At 36.3% G+C, this 22,029-nt stretch overlaps 1 protein-coding gene across 1 annotated transcript; it reads right to left on the reverse strand.

The window, feature by feature from the left end:
- Nucleotides 1–5,098: 5,098 nt before the first annotated feature.
- LOC129004724 (uncharacterized) lies at nt 5,099–6,948 on the reverse strand. Its single transcript, XM_054433306.1, has 2 exons — nt 6,811–6,948; nt 5,099–5,414 (listed from the first exon to the last, which is right to left on the reverse strand). The coding sequence occupies exons 1-2, from the start codon at nt 6,946–6,948 to the stop codon at nt 5,139–5,141; spliced, it is 414 nt and encodes a 137-aa protein (XP_054289281.1). The 3' UTR covers nt 5,099–5,138.
- Between the last annotated feature and the right edge of the window lie 15,081 nt (nt 6,949–22,029).

The raw sequence follows: 22,029 nt of genomic DNA on the forward strand, positions 1-22,029 counted from the left end.
CTCACCTTTTGGTAGCAAATTAGCTGTTCTCATAAATTAAAAATAAATATAGTGCTGCACCCTGTTGGTAAACCTATTAACTTTTTAATGCTATTGACCATCACAGAATCAAATTGTTTAGTTGCACCAGCTGTTAAGATTCTTTAATTCCATTTAAATATGAGTACTCATAAGGTTAACATGGGAAACTCCAGAGCCACTGGGGCGGAGCCCTATTGACGGATCTGCACCAAACTTCACACAAACCATCCTTGAATAATGCTTAATAATGCCTGAAAGTTTCATTACAATCTGTCGAGCGGTTTTGGAGTCCATAAAGGACAAACATACAAATATACAAATATACAAACATACAAACATACATTGGATTTTATATATATAGAAGATAAAACATGTATCCTAAATGGAAATTACACACCAATGAAGGTACATTAGGTACCAGATGTCATCACAACAGAAAATTATTAACTTAAAATTATTTAAACCTCAAAAACCTTTCTACGGAATAAAAGTTTTTTAAATTCTTTAATGAATGTAAACTTTCGTAACAGAATCAGTTTAACTGGATTTCCTACTGATCTGAGCAGTCGCTTTGCTCTTGATCGGGCCAGGATAGAGAAAGAAGCATGTTTGGGGAGAGGTCTGGAGGGGTGTTTTCAATTTGGTCCTTGTTTGTGTGGGCCGCAATGGGCTGGAAAATGAGGCTTACACCCCGATGTCACCCGAGCCACCCCTAGTGTCCGTGTGGTCTGGTTACGCAAGAAATATTACTTATGAATTCAATCTTGGATGATATTAAGTATCAGGACAGTCTTACCTGAGGTGATCGTTGTGATGTTCGAGAAAGAACGATAAGTTTTATGAGATTAGAACGTTTGAGTTTGTAAGACATTGTTTAACCCAACGATCGAGATCTTATGCGATCGTTGTCATATCCTTTTCGTTTTTACAGTTGTTGGTTTTTATTTATACTTTTTTCTAATGAAACAATTAATTATAATCCCCGTTTGATGTATAGAGTTCTATCTTTGACTATTAATACAACAACGTTCTATCAAATACTATTTTTGATTACTTACTCCTACCTTTTGTGATTTGTAAATTTTCTATGAATAAATTGTACCTACCCATATTTTACATAATACTTATCGTCGAATCGATTGACACTTTCAGAAATTGTAAAATATATAAGCTTTAACTTTAAAGATATTTTCAGTTAGTAATTATAAATGATTATGAAACTTCTCCCCGGCAAGTCAGTGTTCATTACATAGTCCTCTATAATACCCACACGTAAACAATGGTTTTATTTATATTTATTGTTATTTAAAATAATCTAACAAACTCTCTTGTGTGACAACAATAGTTCGAAAACCCTACCGAAACTTCATTAAAACACTTCGCCCTCTTCATTATATTGTCAACCCGTAGAAAGCAATATCGCGGCGGCGGCGACAAACAGCCGTGTTTGGTCAGGGCGTGCGTCTACACGCGTGTCGTGGTCACGTGGTACACCCCCACCCCCACCCCTTCAGTCAACAGCCCTCAGGACAAGGATAACACTCCACATGGAGAGGGTGGTGTCACTAACGAGTCTGCCGGTGTCACTGAGCCTAGAATCAGGGTTTGTAAAACTTCAGATTGCCTTGGATCAGAAGTGGTCTAGTCTGTGAAGAATCAGAGCTTCTTTGTAATAATCACTTTGTAAAATTAAGGATATCCTATAACCGGAGATGTAATTCAGCGTCTTATAGGATAAAGACTGTCTGGAATAAGGGATGATCTTAAAACTTCTCCAGAACCAAGGATTGTCCAGGATCAAAGCTCTAGAACGAAGAACTGTTGAGGGTCAAAGGGCGTGCAGAATAAGGATTGTCTTGGATCAACGCTTGTCTAGAATTAAGGATTGTTGATTACCACAGCTTGTATGAATTCGAATATTGTTAAAGATAACTTTTTCTTCAGGAATCAAGGGATGTCTAAAACTAGTGCTTGTCCGTAATTGAGGGTTGTTAAGTTTCGTTATATAATATCACAGCTTGACTAGAATTTCAAGTAGTCTAGGATCAGAGGTTGTCTGGGATTGAGGATCGTTTAGGATCACAGGAATCAATGCTATCATTGGAGTTTATCAGGAATTTAAAGTGATATGACCACACAGCTTTTATTAATTCAGTCAGGGTTGACCTTCATTGGTATCCAGGATTGTCAATTACCGTTTGCCAAGAGTCTACGCCGGAAATCACAGAATAAAGAGTTTTCTTGGACGGAAGCCTGTTTGGAAATCCGGAATCATCTAGAATCTAGATTACCTGGATATAAGGATTGTCATAAGGGATAATATAAAGGGTGTTCTAAGATCACAGCTTGACTGGAATTCAGGATCGTCTATCAGAAGTTAAGGATTGTATTGTATAGAGTCTGAGCTCATCCGAAATTCTGAATTTTTATATATTACAATGCTTATCTAGAATCAGGGCTCGTATGAAATTATAGGACTATATCAATGGTTTGTCTAAAACAGACGATTTTGGAGTTAAAGCAGGAAGTTGTTAATCATGGTTTGTCTATGACTAGGATATTATAGTTAGGCTAATCAGGGCTAGTCAGGATTCAAGAACAAGGTTTGCTCAGAGTTAGGGTATGTTTATAATACAACATATAGAAACTTCCAATTTAGGATTATGATTGGGACTCGAATTTGTTTAGAATAAGTTTTATCATCTATTGAAATGTTACTAAAAGGCTAACTGGTTATGCACATAAACTGTAAACAATTATTAAAACCGTTAAGACCTTTTATCTTACGACAATTAACTTTGATTTGTACTTTCGCTTTCTACAACCATAGCGTTAATTGAGGCAAATGAAGTGCTATTCAAGTGGTATGTTACATAATATCATGCGTAAGTTCTACGTCCTTCACGCAATCAATATGAATAACGAGTAAAACTCTCACAAACCTATTTGAAGCAACAATGCACTCAATCAAGCAATCTTTGGTCGCAAATTAATACGTCGGAGATGGTCTTGTTGAAACGTTCATTGTTAACAATAAACTCAAGAAGTATATATAGCAGGAGGAACATGCTATGGAGTAATTCAAAATGAAGCGGACTATCTTACTGGTGAGTTGGTTTTTAATACAGCCCTAGAGCAGAATTATTTGTATCATTGTACTAATATATTCATATAATATTTTGAGATTAGTCGTAAATACACATACCATAGAAATAAATCGTTCTTATTACACTGAACACGATTTATTTGGCAAATAATGTTTACTTCTCGTTACTTGAGCTATTGTTTAGATTCGGTTGGCATTCATAAATCAAGTTCTATAATTTTACTTAATTCTAATACATTTTTTTAGGTTTACATTTTTTGTGGTGATAAAAGATAACGAGTTCGATACTAGAGACGGCTATGGATCGAGTCTTAATGGCCACAGAAAAGCTATCCTATCAACAATGTTACATGTAATAGTACTACGATTTATTCTTAAACTTAAGTTGAACTTAAGTCTCCTATGTATTGGTGTCATCCGTTGGTAAATAATAAATAATAAATAATAATAAATAAATAAATAAATAAAGGTGGCTGAACGAACCTTGGTGGAGTGTGTTCTACTACTAAATTGTGTTTCCCTCTTTGTTCAAAATTATTGTACAAATACGTGGCATAAAAATGCGTATAAGTGGCATACAGTATAGATCCAACGGTCTATAATAAGCTGCTTACAGTTATTGGACTTGCCTTGACACAAAGTTGAAATAGAAAAGGGTTAATTACTGTAGAAAATTGTAGGTGCTTTAAATCAATCATGTTCATTTTTATCCCAAAACTGGGTACAACTTGATCATGACAATATAATATCTACCTTAATGTGACACTTTTCAAGCTTATATCAAATATTAGTTTTAAAAACTTTTAAACTAGGCCATCATTTTATATCCTCTACCAAAGTATAAAGGAACCTTTTAGTTTAAATATCTTACATCTTAACACTTTTCAGGTGGTGTTGGTCGTAGTGGTGGTTGCACACGCTTCACCTTTGGGCCTCGGTAACGGCTTGTCCATAGGAGCAGACGGTGTGAAGCTGAACACCAAGCTGAAGGGGCCTCTAGGGGTGGAAGCCGATGTCAACACAGGGGTGGGTCCAGGCGGAGCCAATGTGGGGGTGGACGCTAAAGTCGGGGACACGAAGCTGGTGAATGCCAACATAGGCGCTAGCAAGAGTGGGTTGAAAACGAATTTTAACCTAGGAAACGTATGATGAGAGGCTGACAAATGTGGAAGAATAAAAGGTGTCAGTAAAAGATTGTGTGTTTGTAAACCTAGTTCATGTTTGGAGTTGAATGCTTTGAGAGTTAAACAGCTTGTTTTATAAATAAGTGACCGTAAAATGTTATCGAAATTCGTCTCTATTCGCATACACATTTAAAAGTTGTGTGAGTTACATTTCGTACAGACAAAGAGTGTGGTAATAATCTACTCAAATGGGAATTGTAAGCAATTAAAAAATAAGGTATTTCAACAGTTTTTTTTTTTAATTTTATTCTCAAATCGTGTGGTATACAGTATTCAACTTTCAGTTTTGTCAGGAGAAAAATTGCAGTAGAATAGGTAATAAAAATGGAAATTCAATATATAGGAATGCATTTGTGTATTTGATAGCTCAACGATATCATACGATATCGTGTAACTAATGTTGGGTCTCGTTAACACATTCATTAATTGGAATGAACATTTCTTTATATAAGGAACTTAACATTCTCGGCCGTATTTTATTGCAATTATTGATCATGATTCTTGTTCTCATAAGTAAGTAAGATATGCATCGTGTTTTTACGCACGATATACATTATTGAATATATGTATGTGAGAAGCCCCGTTGTCAGCAGGACGGAGTGTAACACCACCGAATGGATTCATTATATCGGTTTCACATCCTTGTGACTACTAAAAAATCAACACTACCCATTCCATTCTTGTAATCCGCTTACCAATACACTTAATACGTTTAAAACACATGCCTGAGGTTCATAAACGAACAAATGTAAGGTCAAAATAGACCAACGACCACTTAAAAAACTCATTTAATCACTGAAAGCTCTAAAAGACTGCAATGTCAAACTTTAATCCTTAAAGTTCTTGATATGCACCGCCACTACTTTGGCGACCTCGTCGACGCGACGGTCGAAGCTGGACTCGGGCGGAATCTGACGACCACGGGGCACTCCTAGAGCAGCCTCCAGAGACCGCTCGATGGCATTGACTGTGTCATCCTCAGGGAGTACGTCGACTGAGAGCATCGTGGCCTCCTGGTCCGGCTCAGGGGGAGGGGGTGGGGGGTCGTAAGCCTCTATGAAGAAGCCGAGAGTCACGGTTGCGGACAGAATGAAGAAAAGCACCTGGAAAGAGATGTCTTAGTTTGAATAAATTAATTTTTATGTTTTTATCACGATTAGTAAAAATTTCAAATCTGGACTCTGCTCCTGTTTTTAGGAGAGAAAACAGCCGCCATTTTGTAACGGATGAACCTTTTGAGACGCGGTTTCCGGCAATGAACTTCACTTGACCAGCGCTTTAAAATAATGTGCATATCATAATGCTTGCATTAAAGATTATGTACCTACTCCTCATGGACTGTCCCCTGGTGGAGGTCAAAAAATGATTATGCTAGCAAAAAGTAGTTTTCATACATATAACTTGATGTGAAAGGTTCAATGTTCTAACGGATTTAGTTAAAAAGATATTAAGCCGTTTCCAGACAGTTTTGTCACCCTGTATAATGTGTCTGCGTGAAAAGTAATGCATAGCGAAGTAAATTTTTCCTGGTTATTTAAAGTGTTTAGGTTATGCCATAGATAAAACATGTTATGCCAAGACGTCCTTTGAAAAAAAACATGCAATGTAATCCAATAGTAAAGGATTACGCGTAACCTTGTAAATAATTGAAGTTTCTTCTTAAGTCAAGTATGTGCTATCAAATCATTCTGGCTGTGTTCAGATGTATAGGTAATAACTGTTTATGTAATTCTAGGTTGAAAGTATAATCATAGCACCAATGACAAGTTCACTATTGTACCTTGTAAAAAGATGAAGATAACTTTAGGTCTAAATCGGTATTGTTTAATTGCAAATGAAGCACAAATATTTTTTCTAAAACCAACTAAATAAATAGACAGTTTGTGTAATCGATGACGAAAGACATAATCATTTAATTGGACAATTATACACGGGAGTTTTGTCTAAGGTTAATTAGAATAATTAATTAGTGAGATGATATCTTTATTAATTACTACGACCAGTTGGTTTTTAAACCGGAAGTCTCGTAGTAGCTGATTCTCAGCCCAACGATCAAAATACAGTTATCAAAATAATTGACTTCGGATGCTAAGATACTAAAATTAATAATTGAAGTACTTATGCAACAGTGTTATGAAACATGAAGATTGTTTTGACCTTCAGTGTTTGAAAACTTTATTATTTTTCACACATTTTAGAATGGAATTCCAGATGCGCCTTTATAATACCATAGCAGAAGAAATAGTTTACAGATATATCTTTCCATACAGTATGTTCTTGATTTAAAAGTGGGGAAACAATAATTATTAAGAACACACTAAGGCGTTACCTATGATAAAATTATTTTAATATTGTCTTCATGAGGATTTGTAACAACAAGTATAGGACTCACATGCTGAAACTCCTTCCTCATTTATAAAACCCACCCTTGACGTCAATAATTATATTTGCAACCAATAAATATTCCCAGCAATCAATTTTAAAAATCTCACTACTTACAATAAGCAGTCGTCTCATCCTCCTGCACGCCGTCTTGAGACAATGCCTCATCCATGAGACAGCTGTTGTCACAATCTTGTCACATTTCACATTGTTGTCACTTCGCTCTACTGTCACACGTTGATGGGCAATTCTCATTTTACCCGTGTAGCTCTGCGGTAACACAGCTGGTGAACACCTGATCAACTATCGACCAAGTTTGTGACTGCATCCGCGCTAATGGGTTGTTGTAGATTTAGTAATTTACATAGTAGATTATGTACATGACGTTATTTCAAACTGGTACATACATTTAGAAATTTAACTTTCCGTCATCAAATTCTGGGGATTTAGGTTAAGAATTATGCACATGACGAAAAATATAGTTTATTACAAGACCAACATGTCTTATATCTAGCTCATTTCACACAGCTTTTGCCAAGGTCGGTAAACATGTGCTATTGTTGAAGAGTCACATTAGGCTAGAGATTAAATATAATATTTAAAGTCACAAAATGGAAAGATGTCCATTGTGATAATTGTCCATGCTATCTGACACTGAGCGTAAACACCCTGTGTGTCTTGTACAATTTCAAAGCTGTGCATGGAAATTACTTGGATCGAAAAGAGACAGTACACTGGAGTCAAAAGTCACTAAGATTTTACTTTGATACAGAACTACATATTACCCATGCATGTTAGTAAAATAAAAAAAAAACGTTTAAGGGAAATTTAGAGAGTACCATAAATGGTTTGAAAATTGTCTCAACCAGAAAAAATAGCTCACCTCTGCTAGATCAATGTACAAAATAACTAGGCCTACAAATACAACGTTTTTATTCAAGATAATTTCTTATTGATTCTTTATGTCTCAGTATGTTTTTGATAAGCTGATTTTAACATTGTGCTTGATAAACCTTTGAGGGCATCGCTCTTCGTTACTAGATTATGAACCATCCAATTTAGTATTGATTAACACTACTCAAGGGTTAGTTAGTTTAAGTCGTTGTTAAATGTGTTATGACTAACTGACCCTTTGTTGTGTTTCAGCGAGTTGAGTGCGATGTCCTCTTTTTGACGACGTGAAGTGTTCGCTGAGGTAAGAACAGAATTCGTAAAGTAAACATTAGATTTTCGTGGTGCTCACTTGATGGTAAAGAAAATAATTATAGCTGCCTTTCTACAAATCAAGTTTTTTTTTATTTACTCCGAACTTAACTGATTCCTCCCAACTTTAATCCCCAATTATTCGAAATAAATTAATTTAATTTATCGTTGGCCTTTTCGTATATAGTTGATAAGTTCAAAGAAAACCTCTCTCAGCAAATAAGACTCCTATAGTCCCTTCAACAACATGAAATATTAAAATAAAAACTCTTAAATCGGTTACACTTAAAATCAGTAGTACTCGATTTTACAATATTATACATTTTCTGTTCTTACATACTCCACACCGGTGGTCCGCATGACAAACCCTCAGTTACTATCTAAGAGCGATTTAAACCGATTATTGTGCGATCATTTGCGCCAATCGCCCCCTTCCTCCCCCAGCTTCATCAACCCTCTACAGGCATATGGGCTAGACACCCCGCAGTCTAGGATGGTTTAGCAAGGACCTTGTGGAAATCGTGTTGTTGATTAAAAATTACTCTGAAATTGTGTGATAAATTTAAATACCCCCGCCACAGCAAACCTGCAGACTAAGCGAATTTCCATTTGACTGATTGGATTTACACTAAAATGTCTACTTAAAAATATAACATTTATTCTTGATTTAAATAGAATTAGTTTAACAAGTACTTAGGTTTGCTGCATCAGGGAGGGTAAAACAGTTTTTTTTTGTAAAATGTAAATAGTTAGTAGGAAATAAAAACATTTTCCAAATTTGATCAAAATATGTTCACAAACAAGCAAACTACAACAGTTTACTTATTCTCCATAAGAATACTATGGGTAATTTTAGTACCATGGGAATTTTAAATTTAAAATTTTTTGGAATTTTCTCCGTAACCATTAGGCGCATAATAACGCTTCAATATACTAAATTATTTGTTTTTTTAAGCTCTACAAAATGGTTTGGAAAGAAATTGCTAAATTTTATGTTTTTTGGGTCAAAAATGGGGAAAACCGATTTTTACCCCATAAAACCCCCCGTAAACCCCGTTCCCATGGTCCGATCATGCTGGATCGCGAACTCGTTCGAATAAACGTATGTTTAGGGGCCTACACGTTTGTACCAAATTTCATCAAAATCGGATCATTTTTGCTTGAGTTATCGTGCTGACGGACACATATATATATATATATACAGGGTTAGTAAAAAGTGTGGAGACCCCCTTTAATTTTTTTAACGGCCCATACTAGAAAAACTAAACTCGGCACACCTTTATGGCATGTTATGAAGTACTTTTTGGGCATAACCGGCACTTGGTGTACATCCCCAAAATGGGGGATTTTGGGGGAAACTCAAACATTTCAAATACAAAGACCTATCGAGTGACCCCTCATTTTGAAGGTCCTGATAAAAGAAAACCAACAACGCAAACTAGAGGTCTTTATCTCAATCCAGTAAAAAATGGCAGCCAATTGAAATTCTCAGAAGTTGAATTTAACTTGCAGCTTTCCAAGTCTGGAGACCCCCTGTAAATTTTGTAGCGGCTCACACTAGGAAAACTAAACTCTACACACCTTTTTGGCCTGTTATGAAGTACTTTTTAAGCCTAATAGCCACTAGTTTACTAAACCCAAAATGGGTGATTTTGGGGAAAACTCAAAAGTTTTAAATGATAAGCCCCATCAAGTGACCCCTCATTTTGAAGGTCCTGGTAAAAGAAAACTAACAACGCAAATTAGAGGTTTCTATCTCAATCCAGTAAAAAATGGAAGCTGATTGAAATCTTTAGAAATCTGAAATAACTTGCAATTTTATATTCAATTGGCTGCCATATTTTACTGTGTTAAGATAGAGACCTATAGTTTGCGTTGTTAGTTTTCTTTTATTATGACCTTCAAAATGAGGAGTCACTCGATGGGGCTTATCATTTAAAATTTTTGAGTTTCCCCCAAAATCCCCCATTTTGGGTTTGGGAACTTATGAGAATTTCAATTGGCTGCCATTTTGTACTGAACCGAGATAGAGACCTCTAGTATGCGTTGTTGGTTTTCTTTTACCAGGACCTTCAAAATGAGGGGTCACTCTTTGTATTTGAAATCTTTTAGTTTCCCCAAAAATCCCCCATTTTGGGGATGAACACCAAGTGACGGTTATGCCCAAAAAGTACTTCATAACATGCCATAATGGTGTACCGAGTTTAGTTTTTCTAGTATGGGCCGTTAAAAAAATAACAGGGGGTCTCCACCCTGTATAAATATATAAATATATAAATATATAAATATATAAATATATATATATATATATATATATATATGAATTTGAACGGATGGTGTTTTTGGCCTCTAGGGACCTCAAAACGAAAAAAAAAATCGGTCCCGCGTCCAGGTCTTACCATGAGTACTACGGTAATAGCTTATTCCCTATATGGGAAATTCGCTAAAAGGAAATGTAATTCTAACAGGAGCAAACTTAACGAGAGACTTACTCACTTATCAGAATTGTTGACGGTTTCGTTCTGAGAAAAGAAAGAAACTTTTAATTGCACAACTTGATTTTTTGGCATGATATTCATTACGTTCGTAACTAAATACGTGAATCAGCTCCCACCAATTTGTTAGCAAAATGTTCATCTACAGTAAAGTAATCAATTAAATCATTCTCACGTTAAATCTGGCAAGGACTTGAGTCAAATTTTCAAACTGAGGGGCCACTGACATATTCTACTATGTCCTCTATTATATGTATTCTTCAGTATCCAAGGTCAATAGTATCAATCCTACTTGCCGAGCCTGATAGCCCACCTGTAGTTGATGATTCAATAACTCGGGCTAAAAATGCAGGGGATCCTAGTCAGTAACAAAACCACCCAGGTCGTTTCACTGCATTCAACAGTCAACACTCTTCTTTAGAATTATGTTCCTGTTTCAATAAATATAATGGTAATTATATTATCTTAAAAAATACATTGTGAAACATAACTTTATTGTCCAAATTAAATGGTGAGCTCGTCTTCGATTTAATTTGTTGTGCTCAATTAACACAGTCCAATAATGCATTTGAATAGTCATATTCTTCTAAATACTTAAAAAGGAACCCAACAGGACTAAAAAATTAATGTAGATTGGTTTTGCTTCAACCATAAAATCTCTCTTAACTAAGTATTTCACCCCATCCAAAAGATCATGGTTGTAAGCGGTTAACAAGATAAACGTCTCCAGAAGAAGCAAGCGATCATCAGTTGGTCTCTTGACCTACCAACTTTCTCTGTTGGCCCTAGACTTTTCTGTGACCCCGCACTCCATTACACGCATCACTTCTTGGGTAACCGAGTTAACTAGAGGGAGGATGCAATGGCTGGAGCAGATCAACTTGCGATTGCAAACTCGATAACGTTTGAAATTCAATTTCCTGCATACTTTTTGCATTGCAAATTTTGATAGTTTTCGTTTAGTTTTACATGTTTTTTTATTACGATACTTGATTGAGTGTGTTTAATGCTGTATTATTAAGTGTAGATTATTTTAACTGAAGCTGAAGACAAGATGTATTTTTAGTATCTTCAAGCCCGGTAAATGTATTGAGCGCAAGTTTCGTAATCCATTATACAGGGTGAATAAAAAGACAAGACCCCCCCTCTAATATTTTCCCAAGTAATCCTTTTATATCCTTTTGGTACGGAGCACATGAAAAGAGCCCGAAATTTTAATCCCCAAAAAAGGTTCACTAATCTTAAGCATGGAAAGAGCCCGGGTCTTCACAGGTACCTGAGGAAGAGGACGCTGACTCGTGTTCTGAAATAGTGTTTTGTTTGGTTGGGTTAGGTTAGGTTAGGTTAGGTTAGGTTAGGTTAGGTTAGGTTGGGTTAGGTTAGGTTGGGTTAGGTTAGGTTAGGTAAACAGACTATTTCTTTTAGTAATGTAAATATCTTTTAATAATCTATATTTTAATAATGTATCTTTTAACAGTATATCTTTTAATATTGTAAATAAATTAATGTATTTAAACTGTGTTAATGGTTCTTCCTTCTTTGAATACCCGTTGTGAAAGTTCTAGGAAGAGTCTGGGCTCTTTTCGCACCGTCCTGGGAGGGACCTTGGAGGTCCGGGCGCTTTTCAAGCGTCTGCCTGAGTTTTTGGGCTCTTTTCATGTGCGCCCTTTTGGTAGCCCGTCAAATGTTGTGAAAAATCAATGGTAAAATTGTTAATATTGGCTGCCATTTTGGATAGAGAAGAGATAGCGACCTCTAGTTTCCACCATTCTTTAAGTTTTAGTAAACACTTCAAAATGAGGTGTCACTTGAAGGGGCTTTACATTTAAAATATTTGACTTGCCCCACAAATCCCCCCTTTTGGGGATGATAAAATGAAACTTCCTGCTAAGATTGCTCGACCACCAAAAGGATATCTCTGTATATTTACTTGAAAAAGTATTAGAGGAGGGGGTCTTGACTTTTTATTCACCCTGTATAACAGACTTCATATTTCACAACCATATAAAATGTCGATCCAAATTCAACCTTAATTATTCTTAAACAACATTGTTCCTCTAAAACTATGAAGGTGGCAAGTGATGTTAAGTGTCATCGTCTTCAAATCACCAAACGATTTTCAAATGACCCACACAATAGGTCTGCTAGATGATGTTGTCGTAGTCTCTTGACACCCCCCCCCCCCCACATCTGTTTACCCCCCCCCCCTCCTGTACCACACAGATGGGAGACGTTAATCGCCCATGTCATTGACTCGCCACTTTCATCCAGCAACACGCCCTACTCTGCACAAAGAACTATTTTATACCGTCCTTCAAATGCAAACTAATCATTTACCACCCTTTGTACTCGCGAGGGTCTATCACCGGACAATTTTGGTTTAGGGGATGAACAGGGGTTGTCTTTGATCCCTTATTAGCCGATGACGAATGCGAATATTTTTAAGTTTGTTTAAATTGAGATTTCAACCCTTTCGAGTTCAACGTCATGTGGGCTGTAGGCTTGGGGAAGTAGAATGGAATTATCATGGATAGAAATGTGTCATACTTTTGCCAAGTATTATTTAAAATGTGTAATCTTTGTTGTGGATACATGGTTTATTAGGTAAATATCTACACAGTTAAAATTCGTTAAGTTTTTAGGAAACAGTTCACACCCTGCTCCTGTTCTATCTAAAGATCTATACGCACGTAAAATTCAGCTTGTCAATTTGACGTGAACAAGCCGAATTGGATGTGTGTATAGATTTTTTGGATTTACGATAAAATTAATAAATTGTTTCGCTAGTTTTTGACCAGCGTTTGTTTACAACAAGTTAGTAATCCCATAACTTGTAAACGTCCAAAAAGAGACCACTCCAAATTTGTTTTGTTAAAAGACGCATGATCACGAATGTTTGAGATCTTGTTTTAAACAAACATCACTTAGAATTGCCTACAAACCCACGGTCCAAGTTGTAAGTTGTACACCTCGAAGCGAAATCTGCAACAAACCATGTAAAACACGAGCGAACCGCGTACGAACGCCACGGGCTGGCGAAAAATGCGTGTAATAAGGTAAATATGTAAAAGACATAGTAAATATGCACGCGTTGTTGTTTCTAACACAACTCTTCGCGCACTAGGAGCATGTCAAGTATTGTGTGGTGCCTTATAAAAAGTAAACAAAGTACAGTGTCAGAAAATAATGTTTTTAGTAGCTCGTTTATTTATTAAATTAACAAGGACAAGGAAAAATGTGTTAGTGAAACCCTAATGTTTAAGCCCTTAATTCAATGTATATGTATATATTGTTTTAATATATACATAGCCTAGACTCTACCGTAAATATGACAAGTAGACCCTAACCCGAACTTAACCGGACCTAAAAGAAAGTCCCTAAATTATTTTATAAGGTTTGGGGTTGCAGGTTATATAGCGGTGATCTTAAGGGCAACCCATCGTTAACCGTATAATCTGTTGTGTGCTTATAAATTAATTATACTGAATATGAAAACGTAAATAGAATGTACGTTACACCCCATTAGATGCACATTTAAATATGTTTTCTTTGAGACAAAAAATAGCTGCTTATGACATGTTAACTTAGTATATTTGCGAAAGCGACAGATGCAAGTTAAACTTTCGTGCATTTAAGTGTTAACATTTGCAATTTTTTGCAAGTTGGATGCAAATAAAACTTACACAGGTGCTACATGCTAGTGTAAACCCTGATTAAAAAAGTACGATCATGTAAAGCAAACAGAAACAATTTCGACCAGGGTTCTTGATGACGATCATGAAGAGCCTACAATATATTTTTTCTGCTAGTCCAGCTGCTGATCACTTAACTTGTAATAAATTGTGTAAAAGCTCCAGCAAATACACCGTACCACATTCATCTTTCTTCCAATTTCGGGAAAAATACTTTTGGAACTGTACATACCTATCTTAAATAATAATTTAGTAAATCAGATGTAAAACCCTTTTCATCTCAAATGACGCATATTTACTTTAACCATAGATTAAAAGAAGTAGGCACTTTAACTTTCCGTCAAAATGTTTGATTTAACCTATTGATCAAAAGCACAATTCAAAGTAGATATATTTTGTAGTTTTGAACATTGCTCTAGCCTCTTGCAGGTCCCGTATCCCTCCCTAGCCTCACTACAGGTCCGCAATACCGCAATCAACTTGTCACGGCTGAGCTATAACCGTCTGATAGTCCACGATCACCCAGCTGGGCGTGTAGTATTATTTTAGTACTAAATCATTCGCGCGATCAGTTGTTATGGGTTAATGGAATCAATAATTTTCGATCTATTATCTCCTTTGGTCGACAAACGCATGTCAAAGTAGAAACTTTAATAGATTATTGCCGAACGTGTGTTTTATCAATTTGTCCGTGAGTAGATGAAACAGTTAGTTAGTGATAAACAGTATTGAGTTTGTGGTTGAGTGTTGCAAAACTATCTTTACGTTTTTAAGTATGTTTACTCATTTTCATTGGAGGTTTCTTTTGAGATATGAGATTTGACCTACAAACCAACAGCAGGTCCTTTTTTTAAAATGCAGTTTACTCTTTAACAAAGGGATTCACTCTTGAAACAAAGAAAGGGTACTTTTTCAGCAAATGTAGTTATTGGAGGGATTTTATTACCAATTAGAAGGGAGTTCTCCCCTTACAAACTAGTTCATTTTTCAACCAAGGACAACCCATTAACCAAAATAAAATAAAGAACACGAGTTTTCTTCTGGAAAAGTAGGATTTACTTTTACAAAGAGATTTACTTTTGAACTAGAAATATTTTTCTTCCAATACTTTTTCGACAACGTTTACTCTTACAATGTTACGGTATTCACTCTTTATTGTATTAGTATTGGTTTGTTATTCAATCAAGTCCTTTGCTTTTCAACAAGTACCGATTATTCATAAACTAGTAACGATGTAAACCAGTGCTTTTAACTCACCAACCAGGGGACTTAATTGTCTTTTCATCATCCTGAGACAGTTTTATACATTGTACTTTGTGCTTGCGTACTACTGAACGTGGTAAGTTTGAGGATGAATGGAGTTAGGTATAATCTCTGTGGCTCTGACACTGACCATAACGCAGTTTGTTTCTTACCCTGACATGAATGAAAAGCCTGATCGAAAATAGTTTGGTCGCGTTTCAAATAATAAAGAGCTGAATTTTCTCAGGATCGGACCAGTGACCTTCTGATCGTCAGGCAATCACTATAACCACTCGGTTACCTAGCTATTTTTAACGAAAAGTTTAGTCATCAACTAGTTAACGTTTCTCCTGTACATTAACAATTTTTGCCAAGAAATCTTTTTTAACCAGAGGTTTTACCCCTATGAGTTTTCGTTTACTCTTGACCAAACATTTCGCTGCTCGTCCAGGGTTTAAAATCCTCCAACCAGGATATTAAATCACTTCAAATACGTATTATTCTTGGACTTACAGCTCGTTCTATAGACCGGAAAGTTAACACCTCCCGCCCGGGATATACAGTCGGAAGAACGAGAGGTGAATTCAAATGTGTCTGTTTCTTCACTCGCCCGCTCGCAGCTATCTTGATCAGGTGTTGTACCTGATTAATTGGGCCTAATAACTGGCTATCGTCCATTGAACCGGTACCAACACAATGTACAGTACCGAGGATTGGTAAAACACAATAAAGCCATTCGAATGTAGAGTTAGGTTAAAAAAATCCCGTCTTTGGTAAGCCTTGAAGTTGAAATAAGTAATCAATTTGTGGAATAGGGTCAAGCAAAACGTGAAAAATTATAATAACAAATTAAAAAAATTAAAATTTTTTTGTAAATTTTTATCCTACTTATACTGTTGTTAATAATGAATCCATACCTGTTACTTCAGCAAACATAGGCTGTTTGATTACTCAATTAATTACAAATTAAGTAATTTTGGTGATTTGCAGTATTTGAACGAAGATCTCTTGACCGAAGTTCAACTTTCGGGTTAACACATTGTAACGCATGTAATATTGTTCTCCGCAACACATTATTTAGGTTTTATATCAGTTCATACTTGTTCAATCGTAAACTAAGGAGCTAAAATCCACACGGTCATCTTAAAGGCCTATAAATTAATTGGTTTCTCATTTTTTACTTATCTATGTACTAAACTTAGATGCCTTGGGTAGATTAATGTATGTAAAGTATGATGATTATAAGGTACGTGCATTACTTTTCTGGTGTCTCTGAAAAAATACTGATACGTTTCATAACTTTTCTCTCACAACTCTCTAGCTAAACCGCAGTCAACTTGTTTAATAGATGTACGCGTATCGTGGTATCGAATCTTGGGTGTTTATCATTTACACAGTTCACTATTCAACATTCAAACCCCTACACTACCAAGACCGTAGCTGAACGCTCGACCGAGCGCCAAAGAGTCCGCTCTAACACGGTTACCTCGCAATCATTTGCGCCAATTGCAAGCCCGATTTTTGAAACCGGCGTGGCGAGGGGAGCAAGATTGAAATTACAATTGAAACTCGATTTAGGGTCAGGATACGTGGTTGTGATCAAAATAAACTCGCCCAAGTAGTTTGTGTTTCATGCATGATTTTGGGGGGAGCAGGAGTCGCGGGCACTTCAAAGCGAGAGGGATTTCTAACGAAAATAGGGCATTTGTAAGCATATTTAATGGTTTAAAATGTTCCTGCAAAAAAGGGTCGTTGCTTACATGTTAAACTAGTGCAAGTATCATATATTATTCCAAGTTGATAATCAACGGTACCAGTGAAGCTGAATGCAATTAGAAAAAAATACTTTTCTGTGAATTTGTTTACCTCGTCGAGGGTTCTTTTGAAAATTATGGTTCCCCTGTTAGTTGTCTATACTATGACAATTGATTATCACATAGAAGATGGTATCGTTTACAATAAGTTGGTCTTTTAGTTCGGCTTGGCTGATGGGTCGGTGTATGAAACAGTAATCGGCAGTTGGCAGCAGCACCGTTGAAGCACCCCGAGAAATTGTAATAGGAAAGCCACTTAATCTCAATAAAAAAGTAAGGGAAAACGGCAATCCAGGTTCAAAAAGTGCCTAAAAGGCAACACCTCTCCCCTACAACTACTCCACATGTCAAAAACCGTAGCTTCATCTAATTTCCAATCACACTCACCCCTGGGGTCAAATCCTCGTGGGAATCCCCCGAAATTCTTCGGAAGTCACGAAGTCGAAATAAAAAAAACCAATTCCAAGGACATTCCGGGTGGAAAACGATATTCCCACAGAGCGATCGGTTTCCCATGGAGACGGTCGCCTAGAGCAGTCTGTTTGTTTTCTTGTAATGAGGCGTTGCGGCCAACAGTAGCCGTGTAATGAGGGTTTTGAGCTACTAGTGTGTTATTAGCCCCGGCGTGCAGCCGTGGGTAACACCAGTGGCGTTCGTGGTCGTAATACGCGGCTTGTGCGCCTTATCTGCCAGATCATCCGAGCTTTATTTCTTCTTTAATTCGATGGGCGTTCGGTTATTCCACTAGGTTTCGTGCATCCTGTTATTTGGAGTTTCACTCTGGTGATCATCGGGATCTTTGAAATGCAGTTGCACTCTGGAGGGGATTGGTGGTGGAGTATTCTTTCGAGGACTTCTAGATAAGGTGTTTCTAGAGAGTTTTTGAAAAAAATACGATTTATAAAGTGATTTATTGTAAATTACAGTTAATTAATAGTAAATTAATTTCATTTGATCAAAATCTACGAAAAAAGTAACTGTGATTTCAAAAACCTTGAGTAGTAGTTCGTTCTGTGTCAAAAGAAATTGCAAAAATATGTCGTATAGAACATTGTGAGGTAATATTCTCCTGAAAACTTTAAGTGTCACACTTTGCTACATCTAAAAAAATTAATGAGTTTCAATTATGCAGTCACGATTTTCAATTTATGATATTTTCGGCTGCAAAGTCTTCAGCAACGGTGATGGTCTACGTAGCTACACAAAGTGAAATAAAATATCAGAGAAATGCGATCCCGTGCAGTGAGTATTAGTTGTAAATCTCCTTCGATGCCATAACTTTTCTCACGTGCTTGGACTACACACTGACACGCTCGAAGTACATGAATCATGCAAGCAGTGGCTGACGTTAACTTGAGGCTTGGCAGTGCCTTTTATCCTAAAGGCTATGGCTATGCATTTTATCATAGAGGCTGTGGATATGTCTTTCATCCATAAGGTGTAGCTGTGTTTTATTGGGTTGTGAGGGTTGTGCCTATTTCTAGATGTGACTTTTTATTTTATCCAGGTGGCTGTGGGCTGTAGATTTGCCTTTTCCTTGAATTTGTGGTTTTAATAAATAACTTCATGAACTCAGAGGTTGTTGTCCATACATCCTTGAAACTTACTGTATACAGCATTTCCTGGTGACAGTCGCGATAATATATCCTGAGAATAACGAGTTTTGTACAAACATTCTACAGACAGTGGTTGTAATTCATCCGAAAATTCCTATATTCTGTCTATAGGACTTAAATCTCGATGGCTGTGGCGTATATCCTGTGGCTGACTGTCAGCCGCTGAAGATTAAATAAATCACGTCTTCATACAATGTCAACCTCCTTGGAAAACTACAACATTAAACATATCTATAATTAAACATGGCCTCCTCACGCTGGATAATTTAATGCATACATTTCTATGAACTCACAAAACTGTACAGAAAAAAATACAAGGATTTTTTAAATGAATAAAATAAGTATTTAACTAGGTAGTTATTCGCTAAAACAGCTTGAAATTGATTAGAAAGTCTCAATACAAGTTGAGAAAAGTGATGTAATAATAAAACAATTCATTTTTTGACAATAGACATATTTCTAAAACGGATATATATTTGCATAAATTTAAAAGAATAATAATTAAAATACAAGTAAACTTTCCTTTTTTTAAACAGAACAATAGCCTACATTTCTCCATACAATCTAGCAATATTTGATCAAATTAATTATATAGATTTCAACAATTCTTGGTATATAAATAATACATTTTCATCTTAGAACTAATGCAATTTTGATGCCTTCATGAAACTTAACAGTTGCTGAGGCTAAAAGATGGGGGTTAATCCAAGAATTGAATCTGTGAAAATCATTTTCCCAAAATTCAACTATTGACTTTTGATGGTTTGTTGGTTTGTTCCGTTTCATAATTCCATAAAATATTCAACCATTATTATGAAAACTGTAAACAGGTTTAAAGCTACAATACTGAAACTGCCCAACCTCACTTTCCACAATCGTACACAAATTGACAAAGCATTACACACAAGAGCTGTAAACATTTCATATCTGAATCACTCCATCACCTCTTGTAAATGTGTTTCAACGTCCATCCTACAGCAGTCAATCTATAGCGATATTCAAATCGTACCGAGTGGCTATTAGAGTGATATCAGAGCCTCTTCAGCATTTGAATAATTACAAGTTCTGTATTGTTTCCTCTGGAATCTGGGCCTTCCTCGAACGCAGCCACCTGCTCCCAAATTACCACCCACCCTCGGTATTCATGGGTTTTCGCCCCGAAGAGTAGTTTTTATTGTGGATTGAGTCCAAAATTCGTGTATTTACCGGGCGCTGGCCGCTTACGATAAATGCTTCCGTTTATGTCGGAATCTGAATATCATTGCTGCAGTTAAAAGGACCGCATTGATGTTCAACGAAATCGGTTTTAGGTTTTGATAGGGAATGATTATGGGTTGAGTGGTTTGTATTTGTAGCACAGGGAGATGAAACTTGTGCCTATAAAAAGTGAGGCCTAAATTGAAGAACTTTTGTAAAAAACATAGCTTTGGTTAAGAAATCAGATTTAATACACATGACTAATAACGATGTGTAATAGTATATTACGTTACTAGTCCTGAAAATAAGTGTTTACCGGACGAGTGTGGTCGTTCCCGTGCGAGACGAAGTCGAGTACGGGATTACCATACGAGTCCGGTACACACATTTTGGACGAGTTACGTACGATAGTTTACGCCATACTACTTAATCCGTACAAATCCTTATATATTTCCACCAACTAAAGGACTAAAAATCACTAGTCATAACCTCTGAGAGAGGTTATATTTTTGTTTATAACCACTAATTGCCACCCAAATATAGTATAATCAGCTGATTGGTGTCCGGTAAAACTCATTGCATAACAGTAGTACGCAATGAAACCCCATTTGATTAAGCTGGCGGCAAACAGCTGTTTTCTGGACTAAATACTTGCGTGGGAAGTTTGTTAAAACAGTGTAGTATGGCGTAAAAATAATTACAGTTGAGTAATAATTAGATAAAGTAATAATTAAGATAAACCACCGACTATAGACCAATTATTGGTCTATAGTCGGTGGTTTATCTTAGAAATCGAATACTCTTGCTGCTGAAGAAGTCATCATTCATGTTGATTGGTTGAACTAAATCGGTCTCGGGATTCGATAGGGAATTATATGGTTTGGGTAAATTGTGTAATGAAGGGAATTGGAGGAAATTGGAAAAAGAGGATATGAAAAGTCATACATAGGTAAAAAGCTTTGTGTAATTGATTAGTTGCTAGCTATTAACTATAACTATTGGTTGAGGAAAATTTGTCACCAAATAGATAATCATTTATTAGAGATGAGCTTAAAATTCATACGTGTGTCAAGTCAAGTAAGCTTGTTGACTCCCCTTAAGGCCTTTAGAAACTTCCCAATAACTGCAAACCTGGTAAACCTGATTTTCCCTTGATTCAAGCTTTCTGAGGTTTCGCCTGCCCATGAGTCAGTTTACCAAATAAGTCTACTGACTAGCTTTTTACAGTTGACGAGTAGATTAGTTCAGCGGACTAAAAAAAAACTAAAAAGAGGTTTTGAGTTCAACATAAATCATGCACATTGAACATTTTAATTAAAAGCTTGACAATCACAATGTTTAATACTCACGAGCTGTTTACTGAAAATTAGCAAGACAACTCAACGATATCTCTAAAAACAAGCCTTGCAAGAAATACAACATCCCTCATAATTAGCAATTGTAAGACACAGGAGGAATTAACATTTATAAAAGTTTCGTTGTTTGGAGTTCTTGAGTTGCTGATTGGAGGGGGGGGGGGGGGGTAAAACCATTACATTTAGCGAACGCCTAGGGCACCTTGTTTTGCGCTTCTCCCCCTCAAAAACTGAGGCAATTAAGGTGAAAATGCAGCCCCAGTGGAAGAATAATACGCGGGGGGACTGCCGATTGTGAATACTGAAAATGTAATTAATTAAAATTTAACTTAGTATTTTACATTTCATCTCGCTGCAACAACGTCACAACTTCTGATGTCGCAAGATCTCTTTGTGTTTCGCTGAATCGGCGTGAACATTTTGAAATTGAAATGTTTTTGTAATAATTATATTTTTTAGTTAGAGTTTAGTCTATGGACAGTAAATTATCCAACACATCTTGTTTAAAATGCAGGTAAAGATTTGGGAGGATAGTAATATGAAGTCCGTAGTCAAAATTGTGCTATTCCCTTATCGACGAAAAATTGGAGGGTAAGATAGTTTGACATGGTTTACAGCCACCAGAATAACAACTTAGTTGTGTTAATGTTGCTAACTATTTTATGTCAGTTTGAAAATATGAACATTCAGTCAATGCCTACTAATTGAATACCTGATTTTGA

The sequence above is a fragment of the Macrosteles quadrilineatus genome, unplaced genomic scaffold (assembly GCF_028750875.1).
Source record: "Macrosteles quadrilineatus isolate MER2022 unplaced genomic scaffold, UCM_ALF_1.0 Scaffold_11__1_contigs__length_5352618, whole genome shotgun sequence".
NCBI lineage: Eukaryota > Metazoa > Arthropoda > Insecta > Hemiptera > Cicadellidae > Macrosteles > Macrosteles quadrilineatus.